Below are 22,548 nucleotides of genomic sequence, written 5' to 3'. Positions count from 1 at the left end.
TTTGGCTTATTGGGTGCTCTTATAACTGGTTCATGGGGTGAATATGAATACTTATTACGGCATTGTGTAATTCCAGAAAATATTCATACCCCTACATGGAGGGGGTTGAAGATTCAACCGCCCTTCGCTAAACCTTGTTCATGCTTTGGCTCGCAAGTGCTGAAAGGTTTCCTGACATTTATTTTAAGAATCCCTCTCAGCAATGAATATAGAATTGCCTTAAACTCTGCCGGCGATCTGACAAATTACTCGAGCTTTCTTGCTTCCTCTGAAATTAGACGCTACGGCGCCTTTCCGAGAACCGTGAAATGGCTTCCTGTCATTTACTGTCAACGAGCAATTAGAGCACCACTCACATGGCTTTCGACGCCCCTGATTGGTTCCTTAAGGCTAACAACGTAGTTCTCTCTCCAATATTATGTTGTTATTTAGTTTTTACCCATCAAATACAATTTCTTTTTTTTAAGATAAATTTTATGTTGTTCTCAATCTCTGAGATGGTATCAACTTAATTTTTTTTCTGGAGAAATATCAAATATTATTTCATAGTCGTTTGTTGACATAATCAAAACTCCTAAATTCTGTAAATCTCTCTTGTGAAAAGGTTTTTAAACAACAAATTTATCATTACCTGTGTTTGTTGTCAAGAATGAATTAAAACTATTTTTTACTGATTTTTTAATCTTTGATTTGGTCTATTGATTGGAAATAGTTCAGGGCTTTTTGCTGACGTCTCTTATTTTCCATCGCCTTTTCTTTTCGATTGGTATTTAAAGTCGAGGTTTCCTTGAAAAATGAGTTTATATCTTTCAAGTTGTTAAGTTTCTAGCTATATAACTTCACTATTTTTTTTAAAGCGCCGTGCAACGCTTTATCTTTCATTTATATCCGCACGATAACTATTTCTAAAGAGACGCCGCATTTGAGGCAATACCCTTATTTACCGACTGCAACAACTTAAATCTTCAAAGCTTTCCAAACCGCTCTATAATTGGCCCAGAGAAGATAACGGCAATGAACATGGCACACTGCCTTTCCAAAAACCCAGTTCTAAAATGAAGTCACGAACTTTTGATATCACGATATATCTCAGTCGGAGCTAACTCTTCTTCGACTCATTAAACTAGCTTTAGATCGGTATCTTTTCCTGTGAGACGAAGTGAGATGTTTGACACCGATATTTGACCACTGTCCGCCTTTGAGGGTGCCAGAAACAGTTTAAGAATTCGTCTTGTCAATCAACGGCAAAAATACGTAAGTAATGATGCAAATGCTGTCGTTTGTTTACAACATGTTACCACATTTTCTAGTTTGTTCTGCAAAATAAATGAGCTTTATAACTCCGTATAACAGAATGGTCTCCGGTAGGGACTCCGTGACTTTTAACTTTATGACGTCATTTGCTTTCTTTTCTGATTGGACGTTCACTTAAGATGGCTGTCGGCCTCGTCTTGGTCACTTAGCGTATAAAATCAATTAGTATAGCACCACTAACTATCACAACCCGAGAAAAAACCTTGGCAAAAGCCGGCGGAAGAGTAATTCCATATAATAAAGAGCGGAATTTCCATATAGCGTTCTAAAGATTCGCTCTTAACGAAATGTCTATCAACAAAAGAGTTCCAGAAATTGTCTATTTTGCAAGGAGATGGTGCCGATGACCCCTAGGGTTCGAGGGAGTATTCTAAGCGTTTGAGTTTAGCAACACTACAAAGAACAGCACAGCTGGAAGATATACTAAACGGCGGAGTTAATGATCTTTTTGTAACAAGCCACTTCTAATTGGGCGCCGAATAAGCAAAAAGAGATGGTGATATGATTGTACGGCGACTTTATCTCCAAGAATTCATTCATTTAAGCTACGGGCGATGCGTGAGGCTTGCGCTTGACTTAATGTTAGCGTTGGGCACGACAATTTAAGGAGTAACACATCGGCGACGAGTGTGAGTGCCAGGCTCTAAAAAATAAGGTAAAAACACACACAGAAGTATTAACTCTTGATGAAAATACATTCAGGATAAAAATATTCCTAAGGTGTGTGAAAATGAAATTTCAGTGTTCTGTTTGTCATTTCTATACCCTTAAAATTAAAAATACTTTGTATGATGCATATATATAGATATCTTATAAATGACTCTATTTTTAAATAAAATTTCGTTACCCGTTACCAATTTTTGTATGTATACTTTTGTCTTAAGCCATTTTCGATAACAAAAACAGCTTATTCAGCTACCGTATTCCTTTTCTGAGGTAGATCGCCACATCTTTGTGCCTGAGGAGCAAGCAAAACTATATTTACATTATCAACAATTTGAATAAAAGCGGGAATGTTTACTGATCACAACCACTCTCACAAAGATTAAAGTCACGTCCATTAGATAGGCGACCGGTTGGCTTATTAATTTTAAATAAAACGTTGATATTAGAACTAAAATATTTTATAATCTAACTGCGCTGATTACAAATATCCTTGAGAAGGCATTGTATAGTGTTAGCCAGCTATGCCAATCGTAGCGCTGGTATTCCAAATGAAAGTATCTCCTACTTTGAATGTCCTCCTAAAATTATAACACCTTGCCCAAGGATAAGCGAGTTCACTTGGGCTTATTCCCTACGATAAGCAATCGCTTCTCATCTTCGAGAACAGCTTTACGTGCTCTCAGACAGTTTGTCAACTTGGCTATCGACCTTACGGAACAGATCTGTCATATAGATGCTCATCGAATTATGTGCTCTCCTAAATACTGAATTTCCTGAATTCATAAGAATTACTATAACTACTTGAACATTGCGACACCACAAAATTTGCTCATTCAATAATGAGCTGCTGTGAATAGAAAAACATTGAGAAAAAAATGAAAAAAATGTTTCATATCAACTTCATTATTACAAGAAATCATCATATTATGTAGATATATTGAAAATTATCGATAACGAATATAAATTAAAGGGAATCCTCATCAAATCAATGCATTATTGTAAATACTGATTTCCTCTGGCTTTAACGTAGAAAGATGTTTTACAAGGAACAATTGAAAAAAGTGATAATTATTATTGCTATATGGATTCGTTGCTAAAAGATTCATTAGTTAAAATCACCGACTATAAAATTAGCGCTCAGTCAAATAATACAAAAACACCGAACTTTTTGTTTTGCATTTGGATAAACATACGATATATATAATTACAAATGACACATTTGAACAGCCAATTGCAGTAGCCTGCAATAATAGTGAATTTTACCACAGGGATCTTTCCAGCTGATAGAAAAAAAATCGGCTCTGAGTCCTCGCGAAAAAATGAGGAATAGGAAAAAAGAAGAAGGAAGCCAATAATTAAGGAGCCATTTTTGGAAAATGACTGTTTATATATAAACCCCTTATGAGGGCAAGTAGCCTTGTGTTAATATTGGCCTGTCAAACATAGGAGCATTGGTAATTAAAAGATCCTCCCTTAAAGTAACCAATAATAAAATCGAGAAACAGCTTTCCAGACTAATTGTTTGCATATCACGACTAAGCACTAGACATTTACTTTCTTGTCGCTAAACGCACGAAACTTCTAACATAATAGCAAGAAGCTATGTATTAGTAGTAGAGACTTGCGTTTAGAAAGCCATCCCTGAAAATGCCCGGGGGTAAACCAGGGCTTTACGTTCATATCATCACATACTTCAACTTTTAAAACTGAAGATCACATTTTGTGTTACTTCTCACAAGAAATGGGAGAAGCTTTTAGGGAGCAATGCAATGAAGATTGTATTTTCTATTTCTCTACCATCCCTCTTTCCTCCTTTATAGAGTTAAACTAAAAAAAATAAAAATCAACAATTAAAATTGTTGTGGCTATAAAATAAAGTGTAAAGTAGGTCATGTCTCGTTCCTATCTCCGTTTTTATATTATTTACCCCTTTTATAGATATCAACTAAAAATTCACATTTCTGAACAAAACCTTACAAACAATTAATTTATAGTATTACCATATATGGTGCCAAAAATTACTTCGTCTTGAAAAAAAAAACGTTTGAGACTTGCTTTTTAATATTTTTTATATGTGGTGCTTAGTTAATAAAATTAAAAGTAAATCTCTTTTTTTATGTCTCACTCCTATCGCCGTTTTATCTGATAGCAGCCCAACAAGTACGTGAGTTTCGCGTGTTTTTCTTCCTCGGAACAACAATGGAGCCTGATTACGGCGAAGTGAGTCATAATTGCCCAACAAGGCACTAGCACGTATGTAAATGCATATAGAAAAGCGTCACGTTCCCACTTCGGATTAAAAGGCAAAGATAGCAGTGACGACAGGTCTGTTATTTATTACCATGACCCTGATGTAGGATCTCTAAGGGTTATCACTTACAAGGGAGAACTGTGAGAAACGGTCACGGAAGGTAATCTCTACTGACCTAAAGGCCCTCGCGCTGATTCCAGAAATAGGGTCAAAGTTTTCTTTCTCCTCTCGCAAAATCTCCAAATAAAAATAAAATAAAGAATCTCCCAATCTGTACCGAGAAATAGCATTCAATTTTGTACTTATCACAAACAGAACATTCACAAATCTTTTGAAATTATAATTGACTTTTTCATTTTCCTATTATTCTTTTACTTCTTATTACTTGAAATTTGCACCTAAACTAATAATGAACCAACTTATTCACTGGGTTTTCTTTAACACTCTGCGGACTTAGACTGTCTGGATTTTTTGGACAGTTCTGTAATCTGAATAAGATATCTAGAACAGGTACAGGGGACGTTTGTCCCTATCCTTCGTTCATAACGCAGCGTTCACATTGGACTAAACTTTTAGAGTAGTCATACTTTATAGAAATATTTTTAATGTTTAATCATATATCCTGTCTAGAGGCGTTAAAACGGTGATATTCGCTTTGCCCGTGTTTATCGCTATGTTTACCTGATGGTTTTCGCTACGCGCCGAGTCGGGGCCGCCATCTTGTTGTATTTTGGCTGAGCGAAAACACAGGTAGCGCAAGCTCTTTATTTGTCCCTATTGATTTTACGGTAAACATAGGTTTAAACGAGGTTTTAAAGGAAAGTAATTTTGGACATACCTCACGCTCCGCCTTCAAAAACACACCTCCTCCCGCTTAAACGATCTCAAATCACGGTGACATCCTCACAGATAGTTCGTTCGTTTAAAATTTCAAATCGTGAATCTTGAATCTTGAAAACGGCGCTTTAATACGTCCAAAGAACACAACACTAGACTACACGCGTCTTTTCAACTAGTTGTTTTTTATTTTTCACTAATTTTGTTTTTTTGCCCTATGTTTACCGTAAAATCAATAGGGACAAATAAAGAGCTTGGGCTACCTGTGGCAAAAAAATCAACATCGCAGTAAATAGACTTTACATAACAATTTCACCATTAAGACCATGTCTAAATCGTTTTAAACGTGACTAATACAATTTATCAAAAGTAAGTGAAAACGCCCCTTTCCCGAGTTACCGACAAAATAAAGGTTACTGTTTCACCTTCGAGAATGTTCAAATCTGTGCAATCAAACGGTAATGGAACACCTTGAAGGGCGGTATAGTATTTGATGATTTCTATTTAATAACAGCTTTCAAATGTATTGCAGACGTTATGGTTTCTTAATTGCCCCTCTGATTGGTCTTGGCAATTATATTTCAATATAAAAGGAAACAAAGCAGATAAAGGAGAAAATTACTGAAAAAAAGAACAATCAGGAGAATGCGTTGAAGGAACTGCTATGTGTATTTAACTTTTTCGACTATTCTTTTTTTTGTCCGGTGCTGAAGGCGGCGACAAGAGTTAAATTCATTCCGAAGCGGCGTTTATTTGAATCTATATTTAAAAGACAAGCTAGTTTATGCGAGCCTTAGGTTTTTAAAATAGCTATCAGGAGGCGAGCTTTCTAATAGCTATGTGGGATAAATTCTAGCCGCAATTATTGTTATGTGTATCATGACTTTTACGGAAAAAATTAAAATAATTAGAGTGCATTTTATTATAAGCTCACATTGTCTTTGATCTAGAAAAAAAAAACTAAACGCATTATACTTGGCAACTAAAACCCTCTTTCGTTTTTTTAGACAGCTAAATCGATCATTGATATATGGAGTTATCTAATGTGATCTTGGTTTTACCGAGGCGTGTGGTCGAATGAGTTCCTGTATGGACGTATCGTTTACAGACACGGTCTTACTTAAGAAAGACGGATGAACCTTCAAGATACAGTATCAAGCTACTACACTATATGCCCTTGCAGAATATCCGCTATGACAAAGCTGTAGTCCTTCATAAGTCCGTCAATTCATCCCTTAGGGATTCTATTTTTGAAGTGCTAACATCTTAAACGTGTTTTACTGAGTCGGCTCGGGAGTCAAGTAAAGAATCCAATTACATCTGCGTGTACGGGTAAGCAATCGATATATTCTTGTTTTTCCTTCAAGAATATAAAGTTATAATCTAGAATGGTTTGGGGATTTGTTTGAGAAGATTTTTGTAATTTTCTTGCAAAAAGAAAAGAAAATAGCAATGGTAGTCCCGCCTGACATTCTCTGATATTTGATAAAGAAATGTAAACACAATGTAGTACTCAATGATAATAGTATAAGCCAAATCTTATTTTTGATATACAAATGTACGTAAATGACATTGCTGTACGACAGGAATCCCTTAAAAATGATTGAAGGCCTTCAAGGCTGTTATCAAGGATAGGGAAAAATTATAGGGCTGCTTTGTTCGAGCCCAGACAAGGCGGGAAAAGGAAATGCACCGAGGAAAATTGCTTTATAATTCGCAAAAAAAGCCTCTACCAGACCAACAGCACTTAACAACATTATAATCAGGGCGGCAATTAGCGATTTTTTCAGCCAAAAGCAATAAGGTTTCACTCCTTGTATAATAGCAAAGAGAATAACTTTTAGGTTATTTGGTCAAAGGGGTGGTAAGCAACTTCTATTTTGTTTATTTTTTTAGTCACTTTTTTTACTCAACTAAAATTCAAACTTCTGCGCCCCCTCCCTCGAAATAATTAAACCAATCCCATGAGAAAGAATTCAAGCAGCCAATAACATACAATAGAAAATCGGAGAATATGTTTTAAAAGAAATCGAATGAGCTTGGAGCATGGAAAAACAAACTAAGATACTTCTGCGCTCTTTTCTGCTAAAGCTATTGAGGTTATCGTTCGGCAAATATTACACAAAAGCGCCAAAAAATGTAACTCAATCATGGACAGAAACCAAGTCATGTTGAATCAAACCATGATCAAAGTTTTGGTTGGAAAGCTTTTTTGCGCTTAAATACTTCATTCATTTGATTGGATTGGATTACCCTTAAAATTTCCAAATTTTTCCTTGAAAATCTCACTCTAGGAATCTTTGAACTTTTCAGCATTTGCTGTATAGATAGCCTAGTTATATAGATTGTTGGAAAAGTGATACGGTGGCTTTTAAAACGTTTCTAATTACTATAATTTCTACTATAATTTTGTCATAGCTACTTGGTACATACCTTTTATCACTACTTTATGAAAAAAACACTAAACATTCAGACAAACGGGCGCGTGAATGAATATTTGAGAAATCAGCTTTATTTTCACAACGGGTGCCAGTCATGTCGTTTCCACATCCTCGTCGCCAAGCGCCTTCCTTGGTCACCCACCAAGGTCCGTGCATTTGTATTTGTACTAACTTCCACCAGCTACACTCTTTTTTTATAAGAATTTTAATAAGAACGTCCAGACTGAGATTTCACCAAATTTTAAACATGCTAAGAGCATGCCGAGGATCAGATAGCAAAAAAAAAAAATGATTTTTTTTTAGTGCTCTGATGCGTTCTAAAATGCAGAATCAAATTTTGCTCATAGTAACAACCTTATTATTGATCATTAATGTAATTCTCTTCCTAATAATTCATTGGGTATTATATTCTTATATTCACTAAAATTTAAGAAAATCGTTAAGAACATATTTAGCCTTAAAATGCACCCAAAATAAGAACGTCCTAGCTTCAAAATTAGACGTTCTTATATAAAAAACAAAGAGTGTATACTGTTGCGGACACAAGGAGAGCTAGGCTCTCAATCACGTTACCCCTTGTGTATATTGTAAGCACTGTCACAAGGGGTGACTAGACCTCCGGTTTAGTGTCCTTATCCAAAACGACTGGAAACCCAGGAGAATAACATCAAATCACTTGTAACTCAAATTCGAATCAAGGCATGAACTCGGAAAAATCCCCAGTCAGAGCCAGGATTGAAACCTGGTCTTCAGCGGTGACAGGCTGACGCGCAAAACACACTAGGGCACCCGTGCTTAAACCACAAATGCATGTCAGGATCCTTTTAGCTTTGCATGGAGAAAATTCAGGCAGCCTTTAATAATGCGTAAGTGCACAGTTTCTTAATTAGACTCAAAGCCGTTTAAAAATACAATAAAATTAATAATAAAAAATAAAAACAATCAGACTCTAGGTAAAGCTCGCTTAGCTCATGTGATGAGAAATGAAACGTCCTTTTTTTAGTAGTACTTTAAAGTATATTTTTATCTTTAGGTTTTGTTTCTGTTTCAGGTTTTTTTAAGCTTTATGCGGGGCCAGAAACAATAAAATCGAGTTTCTCGAAAGATGTCAGGCTATCGTAGATATGATCGAGTGATTGATACGATCGATCTTGTCTGAACAACGGAGTTTAATCTTTGTTACAAAGAGTACTATGAACCGTCTCACTCTAAAAGGATTCATTTTTGCATACGATTTATTCAAGCACTAGGGATCATACAACTTATGTTGGAAAGCCCTAGCAAATGTGCGTAATATTCGAAAAAAAGTTTAGTTCGTGGAAATGAGAAAAAAGCAACAAAAACGAAATCGAGTTCCAAAACAGCTGAGCTTTTAACAATTTAACAAAAGTTTTAAAAATATCCAATATTCAAGGCCAAACGTAATGAATAACATAAAAAGCCCACTTGATCATAAGTTTTTACTTAATTTTTTACCCAATAAAGAGTTTAGTGGTTAGAAGATACGTAGCATGTGTCATGCTTATTTGCAAAACTAAAGGTATAAAGGTATTCTGCAAATACGCCTTATGTGACCCTTCCGATGACAAAAATAAATTCGTAAGAGAGAACTTTCATTCTTAAACTTCTTTGCAGCCCGGTCTACTCATAACAATTTACCTTCCTCTGTTCATAGTCTTACACAGCAACTTATAATTTATTTTATATGCACAACTCATTTATAAACTACCTCAAATTACATTTTTGGAGTCATTTACCCAACTCTACGAAGACTGCTTATGCCGTTTCCGTGTTCCTTGCGAACCTTCCTAATAAAATTCTTGTTCCTGTTAATATAGCAGCTGCGTGCAACTTTTACTTATTGTACTTATTTTATTCGTAACTTGTATGTAAGTGCTGTCTAGCGCATATTCATGGTCTCATCCCTGAGACCGGAAGACTGGGTAACCACTCCTCGTGTATCGACATATAATAAATTCACAAAATGTGTATTCGTATAAAAAAGGTGTTCTACAAATAAGGTTGTGTGTCCGATAAAAACACAAGAAACAAGACGGAAACCTATACGGCCTATTCTTCTGACTATTTTATCAATCCTTATTTTTTAACTCCTTTTTTTCTTCTCATAATACTTAATTTCCTTTTTAGTAATGTTTTAATCAAGTTATCGACTTCAGTTATTACTCGCTTGGATAAACTCTAGAAAGTATAGTCATAATAATAAATAAGACAAAAATGCGATAAAACAATAGCCAAATGGTTCTATGGTATAGTCATAGAATATAATCTTTATGACATTTTAGGAATTACCCGGAAAGTGCATTAAAAAGGCGAGTGTCTTAGAATAATAATTATCTTTATAGTCAATAGATATAATCAAAATATTATCTTTATGACATTTAGGAATTGCCCGGTAAGTGCACTATAAAAGTCGAGTGTCTTAGAATAATAATTAACTTTAAGCGTGTTATTTTGTCTTGTTTTTAATCTGTTTACATTAACAAAATTAAACAATGTACACTCAATTTTATGACCTGTGAAAAAAAAACCATGTTCAGTGGGTTAGCAGAAAGCCATTTTCCGTAACATGCATCAAAAGAGAACACAGATATTATGCTTATGTGAACCAGGTTTGACTTAATACGAGCTTAGATAACAAAAGGGTGATTTTAACAGATTTTATTCGACAGCAATGTTGTAATATCAAATGCACGGATTAATTCTCAACACTGACGCGGTAGATCCCAAAAACTCAATATTACAGGAAAAAGCTTGCCCCCAAACCGGCTTACACTGATATCATGCATCAACCCGCCAACGCGGCAGAAAAATATTGAAGGCGAAGTCACCTGGCGTAAAATGCGCATTTTGCCGTGTGCACGCTAAAAAGAGTAAAAGCTTTAACCTCAAAACCTCAATGAGCTTCAAGGTAAATATATTCGCTTTGTGCTAAAGAGGATGTCTGGGAGTAATATATAGGGAGAAGCGGAGGAGAGAACTCTTTTTGGTTGGAGAATCAACACATAATCCAAAAAACTGGTAAAAAGAGAAGACATTGCTAAGGTAAATGAAGAACGATTCCTGTAGGGCGAAAAAAGGCGGGTGGGTTATGAGATCAGGAAAGAAATAACCCCAAATCAAATTATTCCATCCATCTTTATTTCTTATCCAATTATATCATACTTTCATCTGTCGATACTAACAAGAATAAAATTCGAGCACAGATTGCCTGAAAGGACAAAGTTTAGCTATGGATCAAACATAAATGATGTGTATCACATTTAATTGTTATTTGCGGCGGATTAAGTAGAATTTAGACAATAGCCGTTTTTAAAAAATGTTTTTGCTTAGGTGGATTGTCAATCTTGTAATTATAAATATTTTTATGTCGATGAGTCATTAACATCATTTTCTAGAAGATTTATAGCTACGAGTTTCGTTTCTTTCAATATATCACTTGATGTTCTCGAAAATACCACAGAACAAATGAAATGTATGTACGATTGAAGTCTTTGTTTTTTTGAAGATTGAAGCTTTTTTAGACCCGATTAACGCAAATTTTATCCATGGATTATGCAAAGGGTATTATGCTGGCTACGCGTTTGATGCAATGCTAAAATAGTGCTGCATGAAAGTGAGGCTCTGGAATTATGTGCGCGTGGCTGTAATTTTGGCGCCATTTCTTAATACAAAGGTAACCCACAAGCGCATATGGGAAATCCCATCATCTAATTTTCTAATGGACTTAGAGACAGTTGTGAGCTATCTATAAAAAGCGAAAGCATGCTAGCCTTTAAATTTTCCGACAACAGATAGAAAGGCTCTAGGCACAGACAAAATAGAGTCAAGAAATGCGTTATAAGAGCATGACCTTTTCGGCGAAATGCTGATTTATGAATGTGGATAACACTTGATACTGGTGTGGAACGAGATTCCCAAAAACACATTCATCATTCTGTCTTCTAAACGATTTTAAAATAAATGTGTCACAACTTATAGCATCGTGTATCTTGATTGAATTTATCAATTATTTAGCTTAAAGTAGCCGCCAATCACGCCGCCATTTTATGTTCCCGCTCAATATGCCTAGACACACAAAGCATCCATTTCCATTGGCCCAGGAAGTTACCAAGATATTTTCAAATTATTTATCGTCAATTGCATATCAGACTTCTTTCGTAGATTTGTATTTTGAAGTTTTCTTGCGAATTAACCGCTGCATTTTCAATGATAAACAATAACAAAGGATTGGTTGATCTACATTCTTTAAAAGCGACATTCTTCTTTTATTCACGATATTTCACTCGGCTAATGTTTGAGGGGCTTGGGAATTAAGCCCCTCATGATTAGTGAGATAAATATATGACTAAGCGATCAGGGTTTCTTTGATTACTTTTTGTTGAAGGGAAACAGTCTTTCCTACAATGTTTTCTAGAAATGTGTGACCTCAGTACTTCTAAATATGGTAATATGCTCATATAAAGCAACAATAACGAAGGACACTATCCATGAGGGCTATGTTTGATGTGATACATTCTCCTCGGTTTTCTGGACTCCCCCTTCCCCCAACCCCACGGGATAATACCTCTGAAAATGACCAATAAAAGCCCCTCAAACCCCTAGAGGTATGGTGGGTCTTCTTTTGAGTCATCAGTTTAAATATAATACTAATATTAACACATTTCTAGTATTTCAGAAATAAATAAGCGCTGCTGAAAAGAATCGTCTAATAACCGAGTGGGAATTCGTAGCTAACGTGTTTGCACATGTACTGCCTTGCAAGTACATAGGTGTGTAGAATAGCCTTCCCATAAAAAAAATGAAACGCCTTTCCGTCATTAGGCGCGCTTTCGTTAATACGGACACTCACAAATCACGACAGTTGGCTATATGTTTGCGTACGATAGTCAATATATCTCGAAGAATTGGGCACGTAATTTATGTAATAAATGCCGTATTTATACGCCTCGAGCGTCAAGGATTAATTGCTGAAGCGTTTAAAAACGCAAAATGCTTTTAGTAAGAAAAGGAAATCCAGAGTGTGTCTATTTTGACAAGATAAATTGCACGATATAACTTGAAAGGAAGTGGGACTTACTTAGCGAAAACACTTTAATATCAAAGGAGTCTCCTGAATGAGATGACAAAACCATACTACAAAATGGATTTTCACTTTACAGACAGAATCAAGTTGAATTGCCATTGGCTATATAAGTGACTTTCGACAAAAACTATATTAGCAATAGGATAGAGCTTATTTTGAAGACCATATTACAAGTTGTAAATTTAAAATATTTCACTTCCGACGCTATTTGAACGCAGCATACGTATGCCTGCCATATTAGGGGGACGACCTTTCCGATGTAAAACACCGAGATGCGTAATTGCTTATAAATGAAATAAAGCCGTGACTATTTTACTAACAAGACAATCAATAGCTGCATAGAAGCCCCCATGCAGCGGCAAAGAAAAGAGTGGTTGTAGCAGTCTCGAAAATAGCCGGATAACCCAGGTTATCTGCCATAACAATTATACAGGCAATCAAAGCTAATCCAATTTTGTCCAACGAGGAGGTAAGATGTTCATGCAAAAAACGTGGGTTACTACGGCCTTTTGTGGTTTCCCTGATTGAAAAGAAGTAGATTGCTCTATCCTTCATCAAATCAAACTAATTGATTGTTTAATTGATTTTGTAGCAATTGTTTACTTTCTTAAGGAAACCATCAATTCGATTGAAGGATTGGTCATATACAACTTCAAGGCAGCGCTAAAAATACTTCCAACACAAAATTTAAGAACTTACCGGGGTTAATATCGTGTCGGGAATGTTAATTGTGTCGTGAAGAGTATAAGAAAACAGACGGATTAAATTGATAGCCAAAGTGATAATTAATTGCTGCGAATGAGGAGCGATGTCTTTCAACAAATGTCGATATACTGTCGATTTGCTTTTGATTGCTTTGCCAAAATTCCTAGGCCACATTGATGAAAGCATTTGGTTTTCATTCACGAAAAACGTAGAGAGGTTTCTCTAACAGTTGAATGTTTTCTTTGCTTGTTTACTCAACGAGCTGATATTCACCTAGTAAATGAAACAATACAAACATAGATAAAACAGCGCGAAGTGCCATATGGTGGCATAACACAAAACGAGTGATATAAACCCCCAGGAAACGTCTACAACTTGCCTGTCACGTAGTATTGAGCAAATGCGCTGAGCGGGGAACACTATTAGAACATCTACGGCCGGATGCACAAACCACAGAAAGCGATTTTCGTGATACAGGAAAACTCACACATAGAAGCGAAGGATAAGAGTTTATTAAAAGTGTACGTCACTGGGTGAAGTGTTTAAGGAGTTTATAGGCGGCTTACACAAACGCAAAGAGTGTTAAGTCATACATCCGAGAAGAGTAGCTAACAGGTAAGAAAACTCGACTACGTAACGTTTTTATGTATGATAGGGTATTGTCAAACTCTACGGAGATAGGAGATAATTGACAGGAATTATGTGAAAAAAAGCTTCGGAGAATCTTTCCTTTCCTTGATTATATTACAGTGGGCACTTCAAAAAAGAGAGAATAGGGCTGAATAATTAATAGCGTATACTTCTTCGTTTAAGACTAGAACTGTGTTTTATCCTATCGATTTTGAGCTCTTTATATACATACTCTTTATACATACATAGTGATTTAAGTCTTCTTTTCGGATCCCTTCAACTGAAAAGATATCAATAGCAGGGTATTTTGAATTCTGAAAATTTTATTTCAATGCTCGCTAATCACTTTCAATTGGCAAAACTTCTATACTTGCATTTCTCTACGTCGCATGCAGTACACTCACTTTACAAGCAACTTAACTAGATTACGCTAAATGGTTGCTGGGTCATCTGCATGTTGTTTCACCCGAACGTTTTAACCAGACTGGGACTTTGCTGAGCTTTTACGGTCCAATAAATTGAAGCCTCGAGCCCTTGAGACAAGCTAAATGCTTGTCAAGCCGGAATAATCAAAGTCAAATATGTGCTTTCCAAGCTAGCGTCAAAGACGTTCTTAGCTCCTTACCCGTATAGAGGTGTATACAGTACAAGCCATTGGTAATATAGACAAGAAAACAAAAGACAACTGGAAATAACTCAAGTTTAAGTGAGTATAGCTTTACAGGGAGGGGTACATAAATACCTTGCTATGGTCCATTCGACTAGCAAACATTTGTTGTGTATCAATATTCTCGCTTCAGAAACACATACACCGCTTTCTGTTGACGTCCAAAACTGGAACCAAGACCCATACTATGTGACGACTGTTGTGTCACGCCTTTAACTGAACCTATCACATGTGCATTAGTCTTTCTCTTAATACTATAGTCAGAACTTGAAGACCTCTTTGAAAGATAATATTGTCTCGTCTCAAACGATATAAATTGTGCAGATACTTCTACCGCCTAATGTTGTATGTCCTTTAGTCAAAATTCTAGTTCCAAATCGTCTAATACTATGGTTAAGTTATCATATGCACGACAGAAGTTTTCAAGGCTTGGCTTCCGTTGTGGTCCTTTTAGGAACGAAATGTGACATTCTTGTGAAGTCTGTCATCAACAAAGAGATTTCAATGTTGACGACAGTTAGTTCTCACAATCAACGGTTATTCATCACGAAAAGTTCTAAAATGCTGGAAAATTTACAATTGGTCTTAATTACAAGCGCTGCATCGTGTGCAATTGATAAATTTAGCAGCGAGTTTAACCTATTTTCAATTCGTCTCTGACCAAAAAAAACTATTGTCCAATTGTTTTTCTACTGAAGGTTTCCAGGATGCTAAAGAGTATATCAAGAATATTTATTACAAACTTTCCTCTACTGGTCCAATACTGATTTCTTCGTAGTTTATCTTTATTTATCATCAGCTATTGAGCTCGCGAATAATAGAAAAATAATAACATCGTCTCGGTTCATTGATCGACGAAGACGTGATGACATTCCTAGAATGGCAGCAATCAATATATTGTTCCGCTTCAATATGTTTGGCCTTTTCTTTTGAATTAATCGTTACCCTATTTGTGGTCGTTAATAACGACAGCTTCGCATCATTTGATTGCCCGGCAGATATGTTGATATTGTGAAAGAAAGATTAATCAAATCCATTTACAGAGGCTTGGATGTTGTTGTCATAGGTTTAACCTTTGGAAGACTTCTAGGGGCTCAATTGCTCTCCCCGGAGGTCGGCGGCCTTGTAATAGAGCACATATTCGGCCTTCTCGGCCCATATACTTCCTTTATTATGCCGTTAGAACGCAGAGCATGGAAGTATTTTAGTTTGTTTGTCACCGAGAAAACAGACTATTTATGGCTATATCAGAGACATCGAGTTATTGTATTCATTCCTGTGCGCTTTCCACTTCAAAGTCATTTCGGCGAACACTTTGATTACAGTTTACATTTATTTAGACGCTATTTAGTTTTCTTGGAATTGTCAACATCCTGCGGGTTTGCGGGAAACGAGAGAGGGCACTATTATAGCGTACAGCAGAAAGATCGATTTATTGCATTGAGTTTTATTTCGTCACTATATATGAAGATAAAATTCGAGGCTACGGTAACAATTGGATTCTTTTTGGAAAGTAATCTTAAATCAATATACAATGGCCATCTAAACCTAAAGTTTAGCCTTAAAATAGAGGTGGCAAAATACAGTTTACACTAAACAGTATATTGATATTCTTGATTTCATGAATGGTCCACTTAATAAAGGTGACAAAGTACAAGTATTTCAAAACATAAAAATATTCTGACTTCAGAGATTGACTTCAGAGGTTGACTGGTTTATTGAGGTGGTTTTTAAAAAATACAGTAAAGACTTTTTTTTCGATAAATATTCCTCACGGGACTGGCGCACACGGCCCGTCCTTCTAAGTTGATTTGAAGAATTCTTCATTCTTTTGTTTTAAATGTTTTTTGGCGTAGTGTAAAACACTTTTTCAGGCATTTAACGTAATCATTACTTTTAAACATCTCAAGGGGAATCGGTGACAGCCCACACGCTCTCTCACTCTGAAACTAGTTTCAAAGCTTCTTGAATGGTAAACATTACCAGCGTCATCATCATCATCATCATCATCATCATCATCATCATTGTCATCATCACCATCATTGTCTTGTTTTTTTTTCTCCATCATCACCAACCTATCATCATAACCAACCCATATAATTATCATAAATATCATCATCATCACTAGTCTATATCATCATCATCACAAGTCTTCATCATCATCATCACTAACCTATATCATCATCATCATCATCACCAACCTATATCATCATCATCAGTCAGAGCTCAAGGATCTGCATAAATACTTCCCATTAAAACGATCCAACAGCGCAATTTATAGGGAGTAATCAACATTGACCTTTTCAACAACAGAAGATTCTTTATTTATTTCTAAATCACACCTTATTATTTCAGACGGCGTTCTGCGGAGATCAGTTCTAGGACCTAACCAAAATGGCTCCTCTAATAACAGACGTTATTCAGAACGCTACGATTGCACCGCAACCAACAGAGTTATCCGGATTGGGGCAGGAGAACCATGCATTCAACATAACCATGATGGTTATCCAGATAGCTGTCATCATCACAGCGCTGTCTGGAAATATTCTGGTCTGCACCGCCATCTTGGTGCATGAAAGACTTCGCAGCAGTACGACAAACTACTTCATTTTCTCACTCGCAGTCAGCGACATTATCACAGCAAGTATCGCCATGCCGTTCGACGTGGATCAAATACTCAAGAAGTACACGTGGGAGCACGGGGAAGCCATGTGCAACATTTTTGTGACGTCATACCTCGTGGCAGCGCCCTTATCTATGTTAAACTTGCTTGCAGTGAGCGTGGACCGTTACCATGCGATAACGCAGCCGTTACAATACCCCAACATCATGACGCCCAAGGTGGTCCTCACATCCATATTCTCCTTATGGGTCTACGCGATCTTATTTACAGTCATTGCAATGTTAGCGTGGCCCTTGTACGAGAAAAGTGTCTTCGACGGAGCATGCCACTTTAACATTAGCCCATGGTATTCACTTATCAGCTCCGTGGTGAACTTCGTACTGCCGACAATAGTAATGTGCTTGCTGTACTTCCGCATATACAAAGTTGCGCACGCCCATGCGAGGAGAATCCGCGGACATGAGTACTCCACTGATTACAATGGTCACGCGTTAAGCACTAATGGCACAATGTCAGGGCACGAAAGAAAGAGCATTCGCAGAAGCATCAAGGCGGCAAAGACAATCGCCATTATTGTGTCCGCCTTTTTGTTATGCTGGATGCCGTATACACTGGTATCATGCGCGTCCGTTATATGTCCACCATGTTTTCACCGGACACCTTCCGAGTTATTTACCGTGACACTTTTGCTCGCGTATATAAACTCGGCACTTAATCCATTCCTGTACGCTTTCCATAATACAGACTTCAGAGAGTCGTTTCGGCGACTATTTAGACTACAATTTACATTCATCTAGACGCTACTAGGTTCTCTTGGATTTTTCAATATCGTGCGGGTTTGCTAGAAGCAAGAGGGTTTATATGGAGTAGTAAGCTGGAGTGGCTCAAAAGGAACCACAACTTGCAATCCTGGCGCTTTTAGTTGATTGAATTTGATAACGTTCGAGGGACTTCGAGTGGAGTTTACTGCGGTTTCCAATATTGTGGGAACTCTCGCAGAAGTTTTACAACGGCTAAATCATCTTCTGGCTTCAATCCGTCATTCAAAATCCCTGGAGTACTTTCATAGGCCAGCACTGATATGGTTTCCAATCACACCACCTCTCCGCAAGGCGCTAACCAATCAAAAAGGTTAATATGAATTACGGAAGCCAAGAAGTGGTGTAGCAGTTGGAAATCATTGACGAGGGTTTGCAGAAAATTGAGAATCTCAGTCAGGCAAAAAGTGGCTGCTAAAGAAGGAATGACAAATTATCAGAGCAGAGAATCATTAAGAGTTCTCTACGAGAAGCTGTACTGGAGAAAGACAAAGAAAGCAATGTGATAACAAGACAACAATAATGATGAGCGTGAAAAAGCCTAAACAGATAGCCAACATCATAATGCTACGCAACAACGAACAACAGCAACATTCAAACAAATCCTAGTATCAATCTATTTAACACTTGGCACGCAAACAATCGTCTAGTATTGCACAGGGAAATAAATCACAAGGTTGAAATTGTATTGAAATTTTAAGCGTTAGCCCTCCGAACAAGGAAAAATGCTCGAAAGGTCAGCGCAACTTCTCTGTTTTCTCAGAGGCGTAAATAAACTTTTTCAACCTTCTGTTGCTTTTTATTATCTCTGATTCCACCACGCCTATGTAGAACACCTACATGCATGTAGTTGTTTCTAGTCATACAATTGCTGACACAGCCTCGCTTGGTTGACCACAAGTCGAGATGCTGGCAGCGAACATTTTTTCGTAGCGGTACCATTTAACATGGTGTTAAGCACAGCATTTCTGGCGCTGTTTGAATGAGGCTTCCATAAGGAGGTTGGAATAAGAATATATAGAGCAATAAATTGAAAAAGTAAATACTTGAGGACGCGTAAATGCTCGAGTTTTGTTGGAATTAAACTAATATTGTGCCAAGGGTTTCGGGGTCCTTTTATTATAGATTTGCAAAGAGTCAACAATAAACATGTCTCAACAATTCTCAACGCCTGAATTCTCGCTTTTAGCTAATTGGTACTATTAGGGGGAGGGTTGTTGGTTCCATTCGGCAGTTACTCGGTATTATTTGGTAAATACTCGGTACCATTCGGTAGTTACTCGATACTATTTGCGGGGTTGTCGGTTCCATTCGGTGGTTTCTCGGTATCATTCGGTAGTTATTCGATACTATTCGGTAGTTACTCGGTACCATGCGATAGTCACTCGGCACCATTAGGAAGTTACTTGGTATAGTTCGGGAAGTACTCAGCAGCATTCCGAAGCTACTCGATTTTATTCAGGAGTTATTCGGTATCGACTCTGGTCGGTTTCTCGATTATCTTTAGCTTCCCAATTTTAATTCTCTTTTTCATTTTGGCGTAATAAATAGTTTGTTGTTTATTAGAGAAATGAGTCAAAATGTCAAAAATTCCGCAAAAGCCTTATTTTTGCAAGATAATTAATGGAGAGAGTTTCACATCCATAAAACAGAAATGCCATCACATTTCAGCCACCATTTGATTTCTTTTTTTAATAATACATTGCGGAATAACTACAGTAAATCTTATACAATGCCCTATATGATCGTTGCGCTATGTTCAGTAGTCATGTCCCGTGATGCATCGAGGGGCGTGGGACATTACTGACGTCACTTGCCTGCTATCATTCTATGAAGCTCCGGTCTACCTTTGTTGCGAATGTCAAGTGGCGTCTATGTTGACATCCGCTGACCTGTTAGTTGTCTTCTCCATTAAGTGGACGTGGAGTGAGCCATCCCTTTAGGAAGGTAAAAAGGAAATAATACAACCGTGAAATAAACCAATAAACAAGCAAATAAATTTTAGTGTTAATAAAGAACTTGTAGCAGCCATGTAATAATGCGTTTCACTATTCTCCTGAAACGCACTACAAATGCCATGTTGGAACTGAGCTTAAAATTTAGTGCACATAGGAATATAATTCCCATTGAATTATAAGGAAGAGAATTACACTAATGATCACTAGCAATAATAAGGTTAGTGAGCACAATTTGATTCTGCAGTTTAGAACGCATCTGAACTAAAGAAGATTTTTTTTTCTGCTATCTAAGCCTTGGCATGTTCTTAGCATGCTCTTAAAATTTGGTGAAATCTCAGGCTGGTCGTTCTTTTAAGAAAGTTCTTATAGAAAAAAGAGTGTATCTAACAAACTCGACTGAAATATCGCAATAACCTCGATTCAGCTGATGAAAATGGATGCTTTCTCAAACTTGGTATTTTGCTAGGATGAGAATATCGCCCAGACAGAGGATTTTGAAAAACAACGTAAAGAAATCCAAACAACTCCCAAGCATATACTGTCCGTTGTATCTCGACGCCGCATTTTCAAAACATCGATTTGTTTTTGTCTTTTGGGATTTTCTGTTCCGCCAGTCAAAGTATTCTAAGCCAATCAGATTCTTGCCATCTCTCGCCTAGTGCAGTTGCCTGGCTTTCTGTCGCGACACTGTCTGGGTTTCGTCCAGAGGATAGCCAACAAAGCGAGACTCTGATTGGCTCAGAATGGTCTTACTGACGGAACAGAAAACCAAAACAAATCGTGTTTTGAAAACGCAAGTCGCGATACAACGGATTCGAAAGTAACACCATATGTTTTACAATTGCATTACAAAGTCTGAGACGCAATACTTGTGACAAGGTCGCGCCAGGTTGAAGATTACTTACTTCTTCACGTGGAAGGTCGCGGTAAACTTTAATTCCCCTTTCGGTTGTGCCGGTAGGTCACGAAGGACGATCTGACAGTGACAAGATGTCACAATAAGGCAACAATCAAATGTCAGACACAACCTCGTAATTTCTCAATGTATAAAAAAGACTGAGACGGTTTTCCAGATAATTTGAGGCGAGAAAGCGAGGCTCTTGCAAGATAGAGTTTGTTTGCAATCATCTTACAGCTTTTTCGCTGGTTGGCTTGAAAGTAAATATTCTTGTTGTTACGGCTTGGAATGCGGTATATTCTCCAAAAAAGTTCAAACACCAATGCGCTACGTTGCAAGATGATACGACGCAAGCAAACGCTTACCTACCAGACTCTCGCTTATGCTTTCAAATTCCACTACATTATCAAGAAAACTGTTTATTCAGTTTAAGCTCTATCGAAAATAACAAAAAGCCACCCTAGTCTTTGAATGGTTCAAGTAAGTTACGACGGAGGGCGCCTCAATGAGGGTCGTCAACACTTATAATGTGGGATGGTTAGTTTGACTTCAACAGACGTGAGGAGTCCTCTCACTTTGGCTAGTAAAACACTGTTGGCTGCGCGAGCGTCCTGGGGGTCCTCTACCTCGTAGATTGACAAACACACACTTTCCTAAAAAATACGTAAAAAAAGTAAAATAAATAATTATACAAAACTCAACACAAGTATCACCCCAATATTCAAATCCCCTCTCTCCTTCTTTTGGCCAAAGCTTACAAATAAGCCCCTCCCTCTCATCTTACCCACAACTTAGCTGTCCTGTAAACCCTTGAATCGGTACAAAACAAATGAAAAGTGTTTGGTATAAAATGCGCTCTTCATGGCTTATGTACGAGACTCGTGGTCATGACTTCTGTACCTGGTCATCGGTCGCTGTTGTGAAGGTATGCGCTCTACGTAGAGGATAAGGACAGTACTGAGGGATGACGGGAATCATCCGGGAACTTTCGCCACCGACCTGCCAACATACAATCAGAGATTTTTTGCTAGAAAATAGCTAATAGGTTTAGACATGGTCTACATACAGACACACATTAGCCTTACACAAGGTCTACTTGTAGAAACACAGTTAGCCTTTAGCATTGCTCTACTTTTATACACAATGATACACACGTGGTTTACTCACAGACACACAGATAGCCTTGGACATGGTCTCAATCTCTGTGATCATGTCCGCCTCCTTCCGTCCCATCAAGATGCTGGCCTGTACAGCAGCACCGTACGCAACCACCTCATCGGGACTGATGCGTCTGCAGATCTCTTTGCCAACGAAGTAGTTCTTTAGCAGCTGCTGGATTTTCGGGGTACGAGTGGCACCTCCCACTAGGATGACCTGAATCATAGAAGACTGTTTTAGGTGGAATATATAATACAAGTACAGCACAAGGACATCGTAAGGACAAGGCGAGTGAAGCTTGGGGGTACGAGTGGCACCTCCCACTAGGATGACCTGAATCATAGAAGACTGTTTTAGGTGGAATATGCAATACAAGTACAGCACAAGGACATCATAAGGACAAGGCGAGTGAAGCTTGGGGGGTACGAGTGGCACCTCCCACTAGGATGACCTGAATCATAGAAGACTGTTTTAGGTG

At 37.5% G+C, this 22,548-nt stretch overlaps 2 protein-coding genes and 1 long non-coding RNA gene across 6 annotated transcripts in view; 1 reads left to right on the top strand and 2 right to left on the bottom strand.

Moving 5' to 3' along the window:
- Positions 1-19,219, top strand: part of LOC5522218 (octopamine receptor beta-3R) — a 44,810-nt gene extending 25,591 nt beyond the window's left edge. For 3 of the 4 annotated variants that reach the window (XM_032367469.2, XM_032367472.2, XM_032367473.2), the window contains one exon: positions 16,971-19,219. In XM_032367469.2, coding sequence (XP_032223360.1) covers positions 17,010-18,035 — 1,026 coding nt within the window. In that variant the 5' untranslated portion in view covers positions 16,971-17,009 and the 3' untranslated portion in view covers positions 18,036-19,219. Of the gene's footprint in view, positions 1-777; positions 1,970-16,970 lie in introns of those variants that run through there. The other variant, XM_032367470.2, reaches the window with a different exon arrangement.
- Positions 690-16,971, bottom strand: LOC116604729. The gene is made up of 2 exons (XR_004291213.2): positions 14,691-16,971; positions 690-2,272 (listed from the first exon to the last, which is right to left on the bottom strand). It is a non-coding gene; the product is annotated as an uncharacterized LOC116604729 (long non-coding RNA).
- A 514-nt stretch (positions 19,220-19,733) lies between the features above and the next one.
- The window catches only part of LOC5522345 (heat shock 70 kDa protein 14-B), a 33,663-nt gene continuing 30,848 nt past the window's right edge, over positions 19,734-22,548 (bottom strand). Inside the window, exons 12-16 of the mRNA XM_032367468.2 lie at positions 22,080-22,286; positions 21,813-21,911; positions 21,488-21,565; positions 20,920-20,990; positions 19,734-19,993 (exon numbers count right to left, since the gene is read on the bottom strand). Coding sequence (XP_032223359.2) covers positions 19,918-19,993; positions 20,920-20,990; positions 21,488-21,565; positions 21,813-21,911; positions 22,080-22,286 — 531 coding nt within the window. The 3' untranslated portion in view covers positions 19,734-19,917. The remainder of the gene's footprint in view (positions 19,994-20,919; positions 20,991-21,487; positions 21,566-21,812; positions 21,912-22,079; positions 22,287-22,548) is intronic.

This window comes from Nematostella vectensis, chromosome 15, assembly GCF_932526225.1.
Source record: "Nematostella vectensis chromosome 15, jaNemVect1.1, whole genome shotgun sequence".
Classification (NCBI taxonomy): domain Eukaryota; kingdom Metazoa; phylum Cnidaria; class Anthozoa; order Actiniaria; family Edwardsiidae; genus Nematostella; species Nematostella vectensis.
Note: the sequence above shows the minus strand (reverse complement) of the source record. Positions and strands in the feature narration are given on the sequence as shown.